Source organism: Pempheris klunzingeri, chromosome 17 (genome assembly GCF_042242105.1).
Source record: "Pempheris klunzingeri isolate RE-2024b chromosome 17, fPemKlu1.hap1, whole genome shotgun sequence".
NCBI classification, from domain to species: Eukaryota; Metazoa; Chordata; class Actinopteri; order Acropomatiformes; family Pempheridae; genus Pempheris; species Pempheris klunzingeri.
The window spans coordinates 15,191,944-15,210,865 of record NC_092028.1 but is presented as its reverse complement, the minus strand read 5'-3'; the positions used below and the strand labels follow the sequence as shown (position 1 = coordinate 15,210,865).

General features: G+C 45.7%; 1 protein-coding gene across 1 annotated transcript in view; it reads left to right on the top strand.

Moving 5' to 3' along the window:
* The window catches only part of tnrc6c1 (trinucleotide repeat containing adaptor 6C1), a 40,918-nt gene that overhangs the window by 9,521 nt on the left and 12,475 nt on the right, over positions 1–18,922 (top strand). The window contains exons 4-5 of the mRNA XM_070847222.1: positions 7,505–7,852; positions 16,275–18,824. Coding sequence (XP_070703323.1) covers positions 7,505–7,852; positions 16,275–18,824 — 2,898 coding nt within the window. The remainder of the gene's footprint in view (positions 1–7,504; positions 7,853–16,274; positions 18,825–18,922) is intronic.

The following is an 18,922-nucleotide window of genomic DNA, read 5'->3' as shown; positions in this document are numbered from 1 at the left end:
ATGCAGGGTACACTGGGAACTAATTAGGAGAACAAGGCTAGCGAGGAGGCTGAGTAAACAGGCGCCCATACACAGGAGATCTCCAGGAAGACCCCGCGCACCATAGTAACACTACACCACCTCCTGTCTGGTCTAGCAGAGAGGCCCACCCTGGGAGCAGAAGAAGGTGGACTGTAAGGAAAGAGGCTTGAATTATTGTGGTTACATTTGTGCAAAGTGTAGGGAGGCAGCTGCTAAAACATGGTGCCTTCAGTTGATTCGAGAGGGCTTGAAAAAAGGCATGCAAGAGTAAAAGAAACAGACGGAGCCATGTGAAACTGTGAGAATGCGCGGCAGTTTCCTGTTTGCCGGCACAGCTGAGGGGGCCCTTTGTAGGATACTTCTACTGGCTCACTTCTCTGACTGACACACACTCTCACTCTACCAGTCCCCTTATGTGACAGGCAAACACCAGCAGCATATGTAGATTAGGTGTTTGTACAAACAGACACATGGTTTTGCTCATATAGTTTACGTTGCTACTCACCAACACTACACAGACCCCTCTGCCTCGCTGAAAATGTTGAATTTCATGAGCAAACGCAGTGCACTCACCTCCAAATAGCAAAATACCAATAAGAGTGCTTTCACACCCGATCTGTTTGGTTCAGTTAGAACAAGCTCTGATGTGTTTGCCAGGTCGGTACAGTTCATTTGGGCCGGTGTGAAATCTGTCTGTTGAACTCTGGTGAGACTGTCTGAAAAGGAGGCAGTCCTGTGTTTTCTTTTTTTTCAGTCACCTCCTGACTATGAAATGTGAAATATGTCTTAGATTTTTATGCAAATCATTTGGCAGCGTGAGTCTCTTTCCACGTTGGCAGTTTCATCATAAGTGATATGTATTAATAGCCCCGTAAAAGATGTCTTTCCTTTTTTCTCAACAAGTTGTCAGTGTTTACTTTGTGTGGTCTTTGTGACACCAGAGCAGATACATAAACTCATGAGACACAGTAAAATGTACCATGACTTCCTGTCAGTTACAAGAATTTTATTTTCCCCAGTGGATCCATGAAAACGGCCACCAAAACTGTCCAATCTGTTCTGACCTGTCAGTCCATGTAAACACAAGCCAGACCAGACCGAAAACATAACATCATTTTGTTTTCCTTTTGTTCCAGACCAAATTAAAGGTGTGAGAGCATTCCAAAATATACAGATCTTAACATGACGTGTCGCATACATCTGTTAAGGCATAAATATATTTAAACTTAACTTTGCTCACAAATCGGTGGTTTGTGTCAGTGTCACTGTCCTAGACATCAGTGGAATATTTAATTATTATCGTCATTCTCACCTGTAGTAGAGATGCTCTTTGCCACCACTGTGTCGCAGTGTAGGTTAACGTCAGAGTAGAGCCAAACCTTGATCTGTGCTTGTGCCAGACAAGTTGTAACTTCACAGCCTTGAGCCGTCAGTAGGTGTGTAATGACCGTCCCTCCTCAAGAAAGTAATAGTAATAGTAGTAGTAAATAGTAAAAAGTGTTGGCCCCATCGTAGTTATTATGTACCACAGCAGAGCCCTTCTGCTGTCAACAAGCTGCGCTGGACTTAATTTCTAAGGGTTAATGAGCTATTGTGGTTCCGTTCATGCTCTGCATTTGCATCCCTATCAAACATAGGGCACAGCATACATACACATCAAGGCGCGCATTTACATAGTGCAATAAAAGATAACATTATTATAAAGTAGTGTCGGCGCAGTAATTTCATAACAGATTAATTTGCCGTTTTACATTCGCTTAATTACGCCCAGTGCTTTGTGTTGGAGAGTCATAAATTGCGGTGTGTTCGGCAGGGAATTTATACCAGTGTGCCTCCCGTCATCATTGCTGCCTCCTCTGCAGGCCTTACTCCAAGGGGCACAGCTTAAATGGATGCTGCTGTGGTGGTGATAAACCACATTTAAAAGAGCAGCAGAGATAGCATGCTGCTGTTGTTTCACTATGAATTATCCATATGAGCTTTTTGTCGTTAAATTTATTGTCACTTCAGTCATGTTAATTCTCATTAACACAACCAGAGAGCAGCTTTAAGGGCCACAGAAAGGATGGATGATGTGTTTTTTTCTTTTCTCTGAACATGAAGGATAGTGGGACTGAGATGTGTGTGTTTATATTGTGTTAAGTGGTTTTATAAGTTGAATTAAAGGTTGTCATGAGAATTTCTGGAGCTGGCTGTAAATGGAGCTGGGATGGAGGGTTGATGTATTTGGTAATGGCAGAGAGATGTTAGGTTGCACAGTGCAAATTTGTGGTTATACAAAAATTACCAAAAAAATATATTCTTAACAAATGGATTTTTTAAATCCCTTTTTTAATGTAGAAAAGGGCCAAAGACAAATTCTTATGTAGAATTTGTTACGGTTGAATAAAACAAAATGTTTAACCAGTAGAGTATCTATTATGTTAAGATCTGTTTGGAAAAAACTGTTGCAGTTTCTGTACTATAAGCTAATATTGCTGCCTCAATTAATTAAGTTTGCCCAGCATGTGATGGCCAGGTCAGGAGGACAGGACGTTCCACTCTCGTTCACACATCACTTCCTCTAAATCATAACAGACAGAGGAATCTGGTCTGCCTGCAGCTGCCAGCACAAAAGGCCAGGGACGGGGGAGTGATGAGTCCAGGGAAGCTGTCCGTCTCTATCCTCCACCTGTCTTCTGAGAGCAGCGGGCGTGCAGACAACCCTCCCCTAATCTGTCATCCAGCTCTGACGGTGACGCTTCTGCATGTTGAGAATAGTTCTGGCTAGAAACACAGACGAGAGTAACTGGTGTTGATGTGGAGTATATTATACCACTCAGGTGTGTGACTTTGTTGCACCATTCAGATATCCAGTTTTGTTCACACTGTGCTGTCTGACATTAAGGGATCTTAAATAGCGTTTTCGTCCATGTTGAATGTGATGCAGCAGGGGAGGGTTTTCCCCCTTAACTACAGTGTCATATTTATTCACTTCTAATTAAGCCCTTTAATCCTCTCTCTTGCGAGGCTCGCTGCTCACATTTTTAAAGCCCACAGGAGGAAAGCGATGGAGAACCCTGAAGACATGCCTCTCTTCCTCACTCGCAATTCGTTGATAGTCTCTCTGCTGCCTCCTGTTTAATAGACATCTGATAAGGATCCAGTAATTTCCATGTTTCCTTTTTGACTTCAATTAGGATAGTGTGCTTTGGCTGCAACGCCAGATGTATGATACACTCAAAATAATGCATTAAAGAGATGTCAACATCATCCTGGATTTGCACTTGGATACACATGGACAGAATTGCTATAGTAACTGGTTTACTCAAGAAAAAAGATACAATTATGTGTTGGCTTTCATTTAGTAAAAATAGCTAAATCTGAGCTTTACTCAGTTCCACATACAGAATTTGTGACTGTGCTGCCAATCCAGAAAACAAAAGACCATAAACTATTTGTTGTTTGATAGAGCCGTAGCTGAAGCCAGTGCACCCGTCTGTTGAAGTAGAGACCTGCATCCTACAGGATAAAGAGCAACAGCAACCCTGTTTAGAGAAACAACGTGCTCTTTAGGTGGTTTGTAAAAGCTTCATTCAGGCCTCAACTAGGCAGATTAAAAGCTCAGCTATGACCACCCTATAATCACTCACAGATCAATCAATCAACAGAACTTTTGCATGCGTCTGTGTACCACCACTTAAGAGCAAGGTGATCCACTTCGATGAATGGAAAGCAGAGTCAGCAGGGTGCTATTATTAAACCCCGAGGTAGAGGTGTACTGATAGTATTGGACTCGGCAATGATCCATCTCCCAAGAACTTTTACTCAGGTCCACATTTGAAGCTATGCCAGTATCAATTGTTAAATGGCACAGGCTCAGCACAGTATTACATTTTCCCAGCAAGAAGAAAACATCTCCTGACTAGAAAATGTTGAAATGTTTAATGAAGCTTCTCATTTTGTTTAAAAAAATCCTTTGCTAAGCAGGATATTCTGTTTGTGTGTCATGTTGTTTATAAGCCATACGGTAGCTGCCTTTAAGTTTATTATCAGTCACCGCTGCCAATATGTGCAATGAGGAGTGTGCAATTTGATTGAGTTCATGGAATTAATGTAAAACTGTTGCTGTAGAGATCAGTAAAACGCATCACGACTGACCAAATGGAAATCTTTTTTAAATTGTGTTTAAACGCGCCTCTCTACCTGTGAAAGATACGTTTCTGCTGTTAGTCCTGTGCAGTTTCCATCTATGGGCCTCCACTCATAAAACACACAGCAGGATCTTTTACCTTCAAGGTCATGTGGCCACTTTTTCTGCTTTCACCCAAGGATGAGACGGAAGGGGAGTATCAATGCTCTCCACCCTCTCCTGCTCCACCTACCTTCTTCTCTCTAATGTCTTCCCAGACAACCTCCCCCCAAACTCTAGCTCCTAAACAGTCAGGCAAGCATGCTATCATCTTTTCTCCCAGAAAATTAAGTCCTCTTTAAAGTGGAAAATTGGATGTCTTCCTCTGTGTGAAGCGCACACAGCCCCAAGGCCACGGTTTGATGTGCATCTTTGATGAACTGGGAATTCTCCTGTGGACTCGCACAGCTGAGGACTGTGTTTTTGCAAATAGGCTGTCAGAGCAAGTGGCTCTGATCTTTTTTTTAACTCTTTCACTTTTTTCTCCAAAGCAGTGCCTTGTGAGACTCGTGCTTAATGAGCCACACCTTGCTGATGCCAGTTGTTTGTTTATTTGTTTTTGTCTCCTGATCCCCTTTTTAAGCCAGTATCAATCTATGATTTTCTTCATCAACAAATTTTGCAGTTTGCAGAACATTTTGCTTTAATGCATCAGTCATTTTGATGTTACTAAATGTGCAGGACTTTTGTCATTCTTTTGAAAGGAAGAATCCAGCGCGGCATGACATACTATGGGCAAATAGTGTTCTAATTGTAAGCGGATTTAGATCTGAGCTGGTTTCAGGCAGTGAGACTCAAGCTCACAGTGGTGTGCACAAGGGGGTGGAGACTGTCTCTCTCTCTCGCTCACACACACACACACACACACACACACACACACACCATTCTCTTCATCACTTACCCTCCCTGCTCTACCTCCTTCCCTTCCTCCTGTACGTCAGCTCACTCTCTCCCTCCCTCCCTCTCTTTCCTTGCCTCTTCCCTCTGATTGGCTGACAGAGCAGCCAGCCAGCTTTCCCCTTCCCCCAGCTTCCAGAAGAATCTACGTCACACATCAGAGAGTCCCAACTGTATAACGATTTCCTTCATAGCTGTTATTATACATTGTGGCACAACCACAAAATCCTCTTGTTTTTAAGAGGAAATCACGCTTAAAATCAACGGGGAGAATTGGCCGGGAATTATTGTGTCCATCCGCCGATCCCTAACGCAGTAATAATGACAAGGGGATAATAGCAGATCACAGTGAATGAAGGAGAGAGAGAGAAGAGAGCACAGGAAGGTGGGGAGGGATGAAGCACAAGAACAGAGAGGAAATGGAGCAGATGTAGAGAAATCCGATGAGAGGCGAGCTCAAGCTGTAGAGCTTCCCCCCTGATTCCTGAGCTGCAGGGAGAGGGAGACACACAGACACATATGGGTGAAAATAGATCAGCCCATGCAGTCTGTTTTTGAGGCACATGGAGGGGCTGCAGTACTGGGGGCAAAAATTACCCTAACCCCCCCCCCCCCCCAAACACCCTCATCCTCCACACATGCATGACAGACATAAACATACGCAGGAAAATGAGGAAGAAGAGCACTTCGTTGTTATAAATGAGCGAACATGCCTGTCTGTATTTACAAGGCTGTGTGAATGTATATTATACGACACCATCCTGTCCTTTCCCCTCAGTGTGGGCCTCAGCATTACATAACTCTTTGTTTTTGTGTGTGTCGGGCCGGCCGCATGTGTGCGAGTTATTCATTGCTTCACTGCACACACTTGGGATGGCAGCCAATGGCGAAGCACTGCTCTTTATAACTCATTTAGGCCACACAAAGATTTTCTTTTTCTCTTGGTTGCTGCCTTTTCCTCCTTTCTCCTGCATTTTATAACCAGCAAGAAGTCAAATACCATTTTGGCTGAGTGCGCATAACGTCCGATCAGCTGGTGTTTGGGTTTCTTCTTCTACAGTATGTGTAGGTTTTAAACACTTTTGTTGCATCCTGTTTACATTTACCAGCTTGTTCTGTTATGTAATGAAATGTACTGAGGCGATTATCCAGCGTGCTTTGTGTCCCATAATGCATCTCACCCAGCAGTGCCCCTGTGACCCCGAGCTGATCATCCAGTTTGACTTAGCGCTGACCTCTAACCTTTAACTTCCGCATTGAGCCACAGTGTATTAGCCTGCTCAGGACTTTACAGCACCTTCTTTTTTTTCTTTTTTAACGAAGGAAATAAAGTGACAATCCACAACACACACATTATTTATTAATTTTATTCATCTGATTTTTATAACAAGTTTATCAAATGATTATATGTATGCTGAGAGTCATAGCTTGTAGAGATGACCCTACCCTACAATTGTATTGACGATGAGTGCCTCTCTTTTTTTAGTAGTTTGGCTACTTGGTTGAAATGTTGCAAAAAGAAAAAGTGCAGAGCCCAAGCTGAACACAGACTATGGCAAATGGTGTGTGTGTGTGTGTGTTTGTGACAGAGCGAGAGAATCACACTCTGTTGCTATGTTACTGTTACTAAAGCTAGTGGGACATGAGCACTTTGCTTCAGCAGCTGCACAAGCGGTTAATAACTAACAGCTTTGGTAGAGCACTGAGAGGTGATCATTTCAGGGGCCATAACCTGCCACAAACCGTGAATATCTTACATTGATGGGGCTGAGCACTCTTTGCAATACTGTCCTGATGGAGGCAGTGGCTCACAATAATGCAGCAGGCAGATCTGAGTTCATTATCTGGTACTTGACCTCCTTATCACTTCTAATCTGTAACCTGGCACCATGACATAGTGTGAGAGTCGTGTGTGTTGGACATCCCTAAAGGCTGAGGGTTCATTGCAGAACCACCCTGAGATTATTACAGTCCTCTGGTTCTCCAAAGAGCATCCATGTGTTTAGACTGACCACTGCCCAGAGTGAAGCTTCAGACAGCCAGGAGAGACTGTGAATCTTGTGTATTTATAGAGATCTCCTCATTTGTCTGTCTGAATTTAACATTATGGTCCTCATCCAACAGTGACCATGGCTTTGAAAACAGGCAGCGGAGGAAATGCTCAGCCAAAGCAGCTTTCCTGAAAAGTCTTAAGCTGCACTGCTGATGTTTTGTATACGCGCGTTGAGGCAGTTTTTGCTTTCAAAAATGTCAAATAAAATGCAATGAAATAATTAGTAAAAGTGCAACTCAATTGTTGTTTTGGCACTAGTGTGTGCTCGACAACTCTGCTTTGCCTAATGAGCCTTAACCTCCCTTATCCCTGCATTTCTGCTCTCTTGTTACCTGTTCCCCATCACCTTCCCACCTCCACAGTGCCAGACTCTGCCAAGCTCGACCCCACCCCTCCTCATCCCCCCATCAACCCCGGTGCCATCCCGTCTGTACCCCCAAGCAGTGGCAATGGCAAGCGCGCCCCCTCCGGAGGTCAGCCGCAGACAGCACAGCAGCCCCAGACTCTGCTCCAGCAGCGCTACCCGCCCAGAGAGGTGCCCCCACGCTTCCGCCAGCAGGAGCACAAGCAGCTGTTGAAGAGGGGCCAGCCTCTGCCCTCCGGGACCCTGCCTCTCACCACCACAGGACGTCCCGCCACTACTGAACCTGCAGTAGCCATACACTCTTCTCCCTCCTGCTCCTCTTCCTCCTCAGCCAGCCTGCCTACAGGTCAGCCTAGACACTCTGTTGGCCAGTCGCTGTCTCTTAATCCCTTTATTTGCAGAGGTTATATAAAGGGAATTCAGTTAATGTATATTGCAAAAAATAGTGGTTTTTATATGCAGCGTTGGGGGGATTATTGTAGGAAAGTTCAAAGTTGTTGTGAATCACTTTTAATATATCCAGCATGTCCATGTCAGGTGATGGATACACTGGATATGCTGAAAGTGGATATGATGGATGGATTAGTTATGTGACTGAGGGTGACTGGAATTCAGTAGCAAATAAGGTCGTTCTAAGATGGGCAGACACTGCGCTTTTACATGGAATCAACTCACACTACAAGTTTTTCGTGACTTTTACGCTCCCACTACATGGATCAGATGACTGCTAACAGTTCAGCGCTCATGCTGGACGTAAGCATAGAAACTCGGTCAGTTTTGTACAGAGACTATTCCAATAAAACTCATTCAATAAAAGACGACAGCATCCTCAACAGTGTTGACAAACAGAGAAAGGCAGCATCACTTTATTAGTTTAGTTTTAGTTTGTTAGTTTGTATAACTGCAGTCAGTCAAATCTACAGTTTTGGCCACAACATGTCAAATATCCCTTCAATAATATTCAAACAAGCTCACTACAGTTTATTACCGATGTTTTGACAGCAGCCATATGGGAAATCAGGCTTTGCAACAGCTCAAACTGTAGCCGACCAAAACTTCTGACATGCCAGAAATCCAGCAGCTCATCCAAGAACTAGATCGTTAAGGCAATTAATCAGGCACTGCAGCCCCCTCAAACTGCATGTCAACCAATTCAGGGTTAAACTCAGACTTAGATGTGTATCGTGTCTGCCTGTCTTCAGACAGCTCCAGTAAAATAAAATGTCAAAGTACTATTTGTCGATACTTTAACAAAGGTGTGACATAGGGTATATTTTTACACATAATGTTCAGCACAAACTCATCCTGACAGCTGTTCAACTTATATCAGCTGTGCAGTGGTCGTTTTTGCATATATTGACACTGACATTCTTGAATGACAGTGTCTATATCTAATCTTGTTTTTAGTGTGGCGCTGTGATTGTAACAGCACAGCGTACCTGTAGAGCAGTGCGAAGGCACTTGCATCACAGGTGCTGCTGACTGTTGTTTATTTTCACTCTGCCTGGCTGGGGATTAGAAATGGGGATAGAGACTTACAGGGGTAGAGGATGGAGAGTAAACACAGCTGTCTGTCTCTGCATGTGTGTGTGTTCCTTCCTGAGGCTCTGCACGTCACAGTGAATTAGGTTGTATGTATTTCCAAGTGGCGAAGGTCTATTCGATCTAAAGTACTGATCTTTTAAGCACTGATCTACATCTGATCTTTGAAGAGGATGATGTTGAAATGTCTTTCTTTGGCACAAGGCTTTTCATTGTCTGGGAAGGAAAGCAAATTTTATCATAAGTGCGTGTCTGTGCATCGTCCAACCACTCCGATGCTGTTTGAATGCAGTTCGATCTCCATGGCGATGAGATGTGTGTCCTGTCCTCTTCTCTATCTCCTCCTCCCTCTCATCATCATCCTCCTACTCTTCGTAGAGCATTGCTGACCATCCCTACAGTATTTCCTGTTTTCGGAGGAGGAGGAGCCATATGGAGCGAGCTAGTTGGCTGGGCGCCTCAGTGGGCCTGACCTGGCACTGATAGAAAGACTGAGTGAGAAGGAAAGTAAGAAAGGAGAGAGCAAGCATGGCAGAGGTCCAGTACTGTGGGCTGAAGTGACTCATGGCTTACGGTAAAAGCTGCTGCCTCTCTCCGCCCCTCTCTGGCAGGCCTGCTCTGTTCTGCTTTTGCTCTCTGTGCATCTTTGAACCGACTGATTAGGACAGACAAACAGGAGGATCTTCCAGACTGAAAGACAGACAGGAGTCCAGTGGGACATTTTCAGATATACCTTTACAGATGCTGAATAACACTCAGGGCATCTCCAAAGGTGTGCAGAGAAGTTTTGTACATGAGCTCCACTCTATCTCCCGTTAAAATCTCCAGTTTAAAAACCTCACAGCTTCGTTTCTGCCTTGTAAAATATGCAGCAGTGTCATTTAACACATGCAGAGCGCCACAGGTAAACCCACTTCACTTCCATCACTCTGGCCCCACAGCCTTGTCTGCTGATTGTCTCCCTCCCTGCTTTCATTTCTTGCCGATAGCTAACAGTGGAAACACACTAGCTGCATTCATTCGCTCTCCTCTCCCTCTTCTCTCTCTCCCTCTTCTCTCTCTCTCTCTCTCCTCTGACTCCCCCTCGCCTCACCCCGTCTTTCATTACCCGGTCACATGTCGGCCCTCCTGTAAAAGTGGGGCTGAGAAACATGGTCTGCGTGTTCGTATGTGCACATGTACATGTACATGTATGTAAACACAAACATTGTCTTCCTCTGCAGCTTTAGCGCTGAATAGCAACTTAACACTTACAGTATTATTCTGCTGTAAAGGCAAACAGAAGCAACTACTGGTGTGTTTTAATGAGCAAGTTTCATGATAAGAGGTCAGATTTCATATCAATTTAGATTAACACTGCTTATACAGATAAAGTATTCCTCATTGAGGAAGTCCCATTTTAAGGATGCAGTCATGCACTCAGCAGCCCTGGCCTTCTCTAACTTGTTTAGTTTGACTGTTAACATATCAAAGAAATACGTTATGTGTTGGCTATAGTGCTTAAGATTTATAGCAACTCCCTTTTTCATTTGTCTAACACCCCCTAGCTAAAAAAAAGCCCATAAAGTAATGATCAAGGTTTTATGTACTAGTAGGCATTGTACTTGCAAAGCACAACAGGGGCGGACAACAACAATAGCATCTTAATGTAAACAGGCCTTGTCAAGTGAAGGAACAGTTCAGCTAATGTGCTAATAGCTTGCCTAGAGTGTATGCATGCTAGACTTGATGTGCTCTTTAAGTCTGCTGATGATGCTGTAAAAGAGCCTTGGGAATCCCCTCAAAGAGGACTGGGACGCCTTGTGATGTGATTAAACATCAGCTCTCTGTTAACCACAAATGTTCAGCACGCACTCTTTCTTTTTTCTATTTTGTCTCGCTTGCTCCGTGTCTCTGCTCCTCTCGCCGTCTCTGCAATGCTTGTTGTTCTCTGATGCACATGTGCTCACCTCCTCCACCTACGCTACACCAACCCCACAGTTCACACATAACCCTCATTGGCCCCTGGGCAGCCAAGATTAGTCAGGCTGCATATTCTATATGTACATCTGTCGGTCTAACCATTATTATAGCCTTTTCCCAATGTTGCCTTTTGCTCAGCTAACAATCCATATCCTAAGGCCCTTTCATGTAGAGGAGGCGTGAGAGAGCAAACTATTTTAAGACTGGCATGCTGGAGGAAGCCCTTGACCTGGTTTATCCTTTAGAGGAGGAGGAGAAAGTGGATACTCACAGGCAAACATGACAGCCAGATGTCGTAGATGTGTTCTTTTTAAAAAACAGGTTTTGTCCCTGTTAGTCTTTTCCCTTGAGATAATGCTGAGATAATAACACGGCATTAACAGCAAAGCGGCTGCAAAGAAAGCAAACTATAACTAACAGAATGTCTTGCATATATTTCTGTACAGTCAATAAGCCACCAAACTGTCTGTGCCAGTTTAGCTTATTTCCAACAGCAGCAGAAAAAGCTGCAGAGTTGTGGGCCTAGAAGAACTCCTGGTTCTACGGCTGATGGCAGCTATTCTGCTTTGTCATTTTGCGTCACACCAGGGAGGCAAACAGGAAACGTGTGCCATTTTTGCAATGCTGTCCTGACCCTGTCTCACTTTAAGACCTGCTGACCCCGTCAGCTGGTTCAGTAGACTATCCCAAACACTTATTTATGAACTATTTTTATTTGCCAGCTAATGGTCTGCTGGAATAATACTGCATAAGACAATTGTTGTTTGACAAAGATCACATAGTGGTTACACAACCTGTTAATAGTTAGATGATTCATTACTCTGATTCGTTGCCAACGATGAACAATCTTCAGTAGGAGATGCTTTAATTGCTTGGATAATAATAAAATACACAGTAACCAACTATAGTTTATGCTAAAATGCAGACACATTTTGGAATCTATTAATGGTTTAGTCAGTTAAAAGTTAAATGTCGATTATGTTTCTAAAAGCCCATGGGTTGTTATTGTGTATGGCAAAGAAAAACATCAAATCAGCACATCTGAGAAACATGAATCAGTGCTGTTAAGGCATTTTTGCTTTGAAGATGGCAAGCAAAATTATTAATTTCTTTATCAATAGTTCCCAATTAATTTTCCATTAATGAATCGTTTCAGCTCTTAACACATTTAGTCGGCAGTGTATCAGTAAGTTGGTCACACTGTAATGTGTTTTGAGCTGTTAAGACCAGATTCATATTGACATTCATGGATATTCACGTCCCTCCTTTACTTTCTATGTTAGTTTTTGTAGAATTGATCACAGCACAGCAGAAAAAGTATCCCTACTGCTAACTACTGCTTGTGAAACTGACATTTAATAACAAGTATCTAGACCTATTTGTGAGAAATCCAAGTAATAACAGGTTTAGTGCTGCAATCATCAAATCAAAGAAAAAACATCATTCCAATTTCCATGATCCATCCTTTTATTTGGCTGATGTGACCCTGAGGTTTTCATGCTGCCCCTGTACAGTTATCTGCTGTTTTCAGTGCATCAAATCAAAAGCAGTTGGGATGTGGCGTTTGTGATCGTTAAACACAGAGGTAGCACATTCCTGGGAGGTGTGTTTTAGTGTGTGTGTGTCTGTCAGAGAGCTCGTGCATCTGGCTGGCAGCATGCATTGTCAGCTCTGTACCATCCCGTCTCTGTGCCCCTCGGGGACTTCATTAAGCCAGGATCAGCCCAGCTGAGACCCACACAGCCCTCCTAGATTACTTCCTCCTTCCATCTATCAACATCCATCTCTGTGCTTCATTTTCTGTCCTTGCTGTCTTTCTATTTTCATTCCTCATGATCCCTCTTTACCTGACCTTTATGTCTTTTACTCCCACACACACACACACACACACACACACACACACACCGTACATTTATACTGCACCTACATGTCCACTTAAAAATTGCAAATGTTAAGAGGCTGAAAGAAAGTGTGGAAGAATGGATTTCCTGCTCATCTGAGCGTTCAGGAAGTAGTGTGTGTTTTTCTGTTTACCAGTGTGTATGCATCGATACAGTAGAGGCAGTGTCTGCACAGTGTGTATGTTAACACACAAAGGAGCAAGTGGCCATGCAGAGGCACGGCATGACCTCACCACATGTTAGGTCCTCACACTGGAGAGGCACAGTGGGCTGAACCTCAGCCATGAAGGGACTCTGTTCTCTACCAAACATTGACTTATTGTGTTGTTGCGTGGGCGCCAGGATCATTTGTAAACAATACCAGCCTTGATCCGGGGAACTGCTGCTCTTTTTGTTGTCTTTTGCCGAGCTCACAGCCCTTGCTATCCTCCTCACTCCGTGCCTTCTACTGAGTCTTATGCATGTCTTTCTTTGTTGTCTCTCTTTGCATCCTCTTTCCTCCGTGTAGTTCCAGTGCTGTGTTCGGAAACAGATCACCAATCCCTTATCGTGCACTGTAACCAGATCCCTGTGACTCTGCTCATTTCGTGTCCTTTCTCTTCGCCCAGAAAGCACCCACATGAAATTGCAGTTTTTTCTGCCCAAGGCTTGCTGCTGCTACTCACAGCATTCCCAGCTAACAGTTAATAAATCTAAACAAAAACAGTCATTTGTCATCATGTGTGATCTGATTATATGCCTGTTCATTCGTACATGCATGCAAGTGTGACAAAATTGTCATTCCAGCACCGGGGGTGCCGCAGGCTTTTGCTCTCTCTTGCCTGCCACTGCTATGCAAGAGGGTCTCCATTGTGGGCAGCAGTGCTAATTGCAGATGGAGTGGTCTTGGCTAAATATTTAGTGACAGTTTTGAAAGGTTGAAAGATGTGAGGATGGGGGGAGGTTAGAAGAGTCCCCCTTTTGTTTTGTTTTACCTCATGCCTCATGAGTGCATAATGAAAGTCTCCAGGCTTTATTGTTCAGCTGTTAACCAAGCCCCCCACCACCACTAATACTGCCCCCCCACCCCCATCTCTCCAACGCTGTAATCCCTTCCCCCAACCAGCGTTCTTTCAGTGCTTTTCCAGAGAGGGAGAATATCCTCCGTCAGGATAGGAATAGAGCATGATATAAATAAAGCCAGAGAGAGGCAATAGATAGAAGGGGAGAGACCCAGCCAAAGCAGTGTTGGTGGGAGGGACCGAGCATGAGGGGTGAGGAAGGAAGGGAGGGAGGGTGGTGGTGGTGGGGTGGCGGAGGGGGGGGAGAGGGGGGTGTCTCATGCCGTGCAAGAGCTGTGCAACTTCTTGGCTGCATTTCAGAAACGAGCCTCAGAAGCTTGGCGAGCCGAGCAGACATATTGAGACAAGGATGGTAGCTGCGTCGCACAAAACCTAGCTCTTTACAGGATGGTTGGGAGGCACCTCTCCACAGGTATTTCACTACTGTGATTCACATCTCCACTCGTTTCCTCTTCAGCCTCCCTGCCTTTTCTCCTTTCTCTGCCTCTTCTGTGTTGTTTTGGTAGCTTGTATTTACACACTGTGTGAATGAGCACTTTGAAACATTGACTCTGCAGTGACAGTGCATTGCAGACATGCTGTGTCGAGTTCTTATGTTTTGTATTTATGATTTAGAACGAGACGTGCATGCTATTAAAGCAACGATGGCGGAGATACAGACGGCAGCTCAGAGCCTTTTTGGTTGTAGTTCTGAGGACTGAGAAAATGGCGGTCCTGCACTTCTCAGTAGAGTGACGCTACAGAACGACAGCACTGTGTGTCAGAAACAGTGCCCTCTTTTTTCCCTCCTACTCTCTCACTGCCTCCTCTCTCCTTTAGCTGCAAGTATTAAAGTATGCTGGAAAACAGGGGGTGGTACACAAATGCTGTCACTTCCCTGATGCAGTTGTGACACAGTCAGTCTTTGCATACAAACTAAGCATGCTTGTGAAGGCACGTGTAAACAACAAGTCGCTGCTGTACGAGGGGTTGCAGAGGGGAGGCGATGAGGTAGCAGGAGGTTGATCTGTGCAGCAATCATGATCTACAGCTGGGCTTAGATGGTACCAAGTTGTAGTTATATGCACATCATGCAGGTGCAGTGTCAGCATTGTTGGAGATGATGGATGTACCTGGGATTGTGTCTGTGTATTGAAGAAATAGTTTTGATGTTTTTAACCATTGCTTTTTAGTGTTGTTCCTCCCCAATGTATCTGATGTTATGAATCATTGAATTGTTAATAATGATTTGGAAGATTATTATTCTGGGTGTTTATGATGGTTAAACACACCTGTCATCATGGAGCTTGTCAGCCCATTGCTGTGCATTAATATAGGTGTTATTTACATTTTTTAAGCATGTTGACCAGACGAAGATTCAGAACATTGTCAGTAATAAAAAAAATACTTTTTTTGTGGCATGGAGCGAGTGTGCAGGCGTTACCTCTTAGTTGGTACCAACATAATCCATATTCAAAGTGGATGTCCAAGCACTCTCAACTCACTCCATGGTATTCTAGGAGAAATAAGCCAAAGCATTGCTCTGGGTTGTCAGAGCAGTTGTAGAGGCAGATGGAGGTTGACAGGTTGGTGAGGAGACCAGCTGCCTAAGGCTAGTTCAGAGTATTTGTGCTTCATGTCAAGCAGAGGTCATAACTGCAATGGTCAGGGGGTCAGAAGTTAAGGATGACTCAGCTGCATGGCCCCTGTCATTGATTATTTCCTTTAATGTGTTTCCCAAATATGACAGTTCTTTTTGAGGTGAAGGTGTTACAAAGATGAATTACTGAGCTAATAGGGCTTCTCATTTAACATGTGACAAATATGTGCATTATTTAATGACCTGAACAAAAAGATTTTGCATGTGGTACAATTTTCCATTTACGTATGCAACCACAGTGAAATACAATGGCTGTATTTTAATTTTAAAAAAGGCAAACAAGTAGGTGGTTGTTCACAGTTACATTGTGAATATCTTCTCACCTTATCTTGGTTACATCATGGAGCATATGTATGGAAACTATGTTTGACCTATGAAAATGTGTAGTGTTTAAATAGGGAGCATAAATGTCACTAATTAAAGCTCCCTCTCCAATCAAATTAGTCATTCTGTGTTCTGTGTTTTTATGTGGGTGGTATTTATTTTCATTAATATAGCATCTTGTGAAGTCAATGTACGCATAAGTAGACACCTCACATGTTGCCATGGTATTTCAACCTTACTAAGCATATGTGGGCGTGATGACGTACATAACTTGTGTCTCTCTTCTCTCATCCTCTTGTTCATGCACATGTCCTGTTTTCTTTATTTTCTCCCATACAGAACTGCCCCCACAGAGCGGCCAAGGAGCCCAGTATGATAATCCCCTCTGGGGACACCTGCCAGCCAACAGGAGTGCCACAAGTGCTGCATCTTCCACCAATCTCAGTGGCTGGGATCAACTGATCATTGACCAGAAGGACACAGAGGCTTGGCCTTCTATTACCCTCAGCCAGAGCCAGGCCCTTCCAGGAGGATGCCCCTTGGACACTGACCCTGGTCGCCTGACCAGCAGCAGCAGCAGCAGCAGCAGCAGCAGCAGCAGCAGCAGTAGTACTATTAGTAGTTGTAGTACAGTGACTATGGCCACAGGGGCCAATAGCCAGACAGGCCACTTTCCTGCCAACCACCTTAGCAGCAAGGCCAACAGTGGGCCCAGCCCTGCCAATCATACTGGAACCAGCATGCTCTCTAGCCAGGTTGCAGCCAATCGCAGCTGGGGCTCTGGGCCTGGACCTTCCCATTGCCCCCCTCAGTCCTCAGTGGGGAGTGAAGGGAAGAGTGACAGCCCAGTAGGGGGAGGAGGCAGCAGGGGCTGGGGCTCTTCTTCATCATCCTCCACCACCAACTTTAACTTGAACCTAAACCCTAATGCCAACCCTTCTGCCTGGCCCATGTTGGGGCATGATGGGGGTGGCACAGGGGGAGGCAGCTCAGGGGGAGCCAACACCATTTCACCTCCTCAACCTACACCCAACCTCTGTAATCCACCTGGCCCCCCACCAACTCAGACCAGCACCTGTACCGGAGCCAACACTAACAGCAACTCCTCGGGGATTGGCAGCGCCTGGGGTAGCATAATGGCCTCTGACACATCAGAGCCACACCCCTCCCCGTCCACGAATGTGTCTTTCAGTTCAGAACCTCAGAACCTTAAAACTGATGGACCAAATCACACTAATAAGCAGGAACCCCCCAGCCCCATCCACAACTTGCCTGGCTGGGGTAGTGCACCTGTAGGCATGGGTTCCATGGGCCAGCCCCCACCAGGTGGGCCACAGGTCAATGGAGAAGATGGTAGCTCAGTATGGGGTAACAGTGGTGACTCAAAGGCACCTTCATCAAAGGAGGCACCTGGCTGGGACTCTGGCTGGGGCCATGGAGGAGGTGGAACAGGAAACTCTGGAGGCTGGGGTGACCAGTCTGGTGGAGGCTGGGGGAAGCAGCACACTGAAGAGGCCCAGGGAGGCTGGGATGCCCCAAGCTCTCCTCCCCAGGATCCACAGGCTAGTCCTTGGGGCAGAGCTGTGAGCACAGCTGGTGCCAGTGAAGGTAGCAGTGACAGCATGGAAGGACATCCCCAAACCGGAGACCGCTCATCCAGAGATAATCCAGCTCCTTTGCTGCCTGCCCAAGATCTGGACCCCAGGGTGTTGTGTAACACTGGTTGGGGGCAGACCCCTGTTCGCCAGCACACCTCCTGGGACATGGACAATACTAAACGCAAGAATGATGTCGGCACAGAATCATGGGGCTCTGGCCCAGCTACTCCAAGCGAGGCCCAGGGGCCCTCCAACACTAATATGGGCCCATCTCAGAGGACTGACCCCGGGAGCAAAAATGATGTGCCTGGTTCTCAGGGAGCTTCAGGTTGGGGTGGAAGCATAACTGCTACCAACCAACCTAGCTCTGGTTGGGGAGAGCCATCTAAAAACATTAAGCCCCCAGGTGGCCCTGGTGGCTGGGGGAACCCCCCAACAGGGGGCACCACCACCAGTATACCCAAGAATGGCAGTCAGTCCTGGGGAGAGGAGAAGTCAAGTGGGTGGGATGATTCTCACATGAAGACAAAGTCCCAGGGTTGGGGAGATCAACCCAAAGCATCCCACAACTGGGGCAGTAGTGGAGGGAGCAATAATGCAGGGGACTGGAGAGAACCAGAAGAGAGCAAAAAGAGTCCCACCAACCCTGGGTGGGAAGGAGAAGCAGGAGGCTGGAAGGAAAACCCACGAGGCTGGGGAATGTCATCATCAGGACCTGGCATATCTGGAGCTGGAGGAAATGGCGGCTGGGGAGAGCCAGTTTCCCAGCGTCCCAGTGGTCCTTCCCAAGGTTGGGGGGGCAAGCCTCAGGATGGGCCTAGTGGTGGCAGTGGAGGAGGAAGCATGGGCTCTTGGAGTGGCTCAGGCTCAGGCTCAGGCTCAGGCTCAGTGAAGCAGGGTGGAGGTTGGGGTGGCAGTAAGCAGGAGTCCTCAGCTGAGCCTACAGGCTGGGAAGAGCCCTCCCCACCGTCAATCCGACGTAAGATGGAGATCGATGATGGGACATCAGCTTGGGGTGACCCTGGTACCTACAACAAGACAGTCAACCTGTGGGACAGGAACAATCCAGGAATGTCCCAGGCTAAAGTTACCACTGGAGGCAATAACCCCCCAGGCCCCAACAACAACCACCCACCCCCCTCTCACAATCTCCCCTATCACGGACCGCCTGCACCTTTACAGAACCACACCCAAAACTCCACAAACCCAGGGCCCACCAGTGGGCCCATGGATCCTGTTGTCCAACACCAGTCTGGACCATCTCACAACAGGGCTCCCTTAATAGCTCAAGGTAAGACAACATACTGCTCTGAATTTTGCTGTATTTCGTCGTAGTGCCACACCTAGTGCCCACACCTATCCTGTTTAGCCAAGTTGGTCTGATTCATT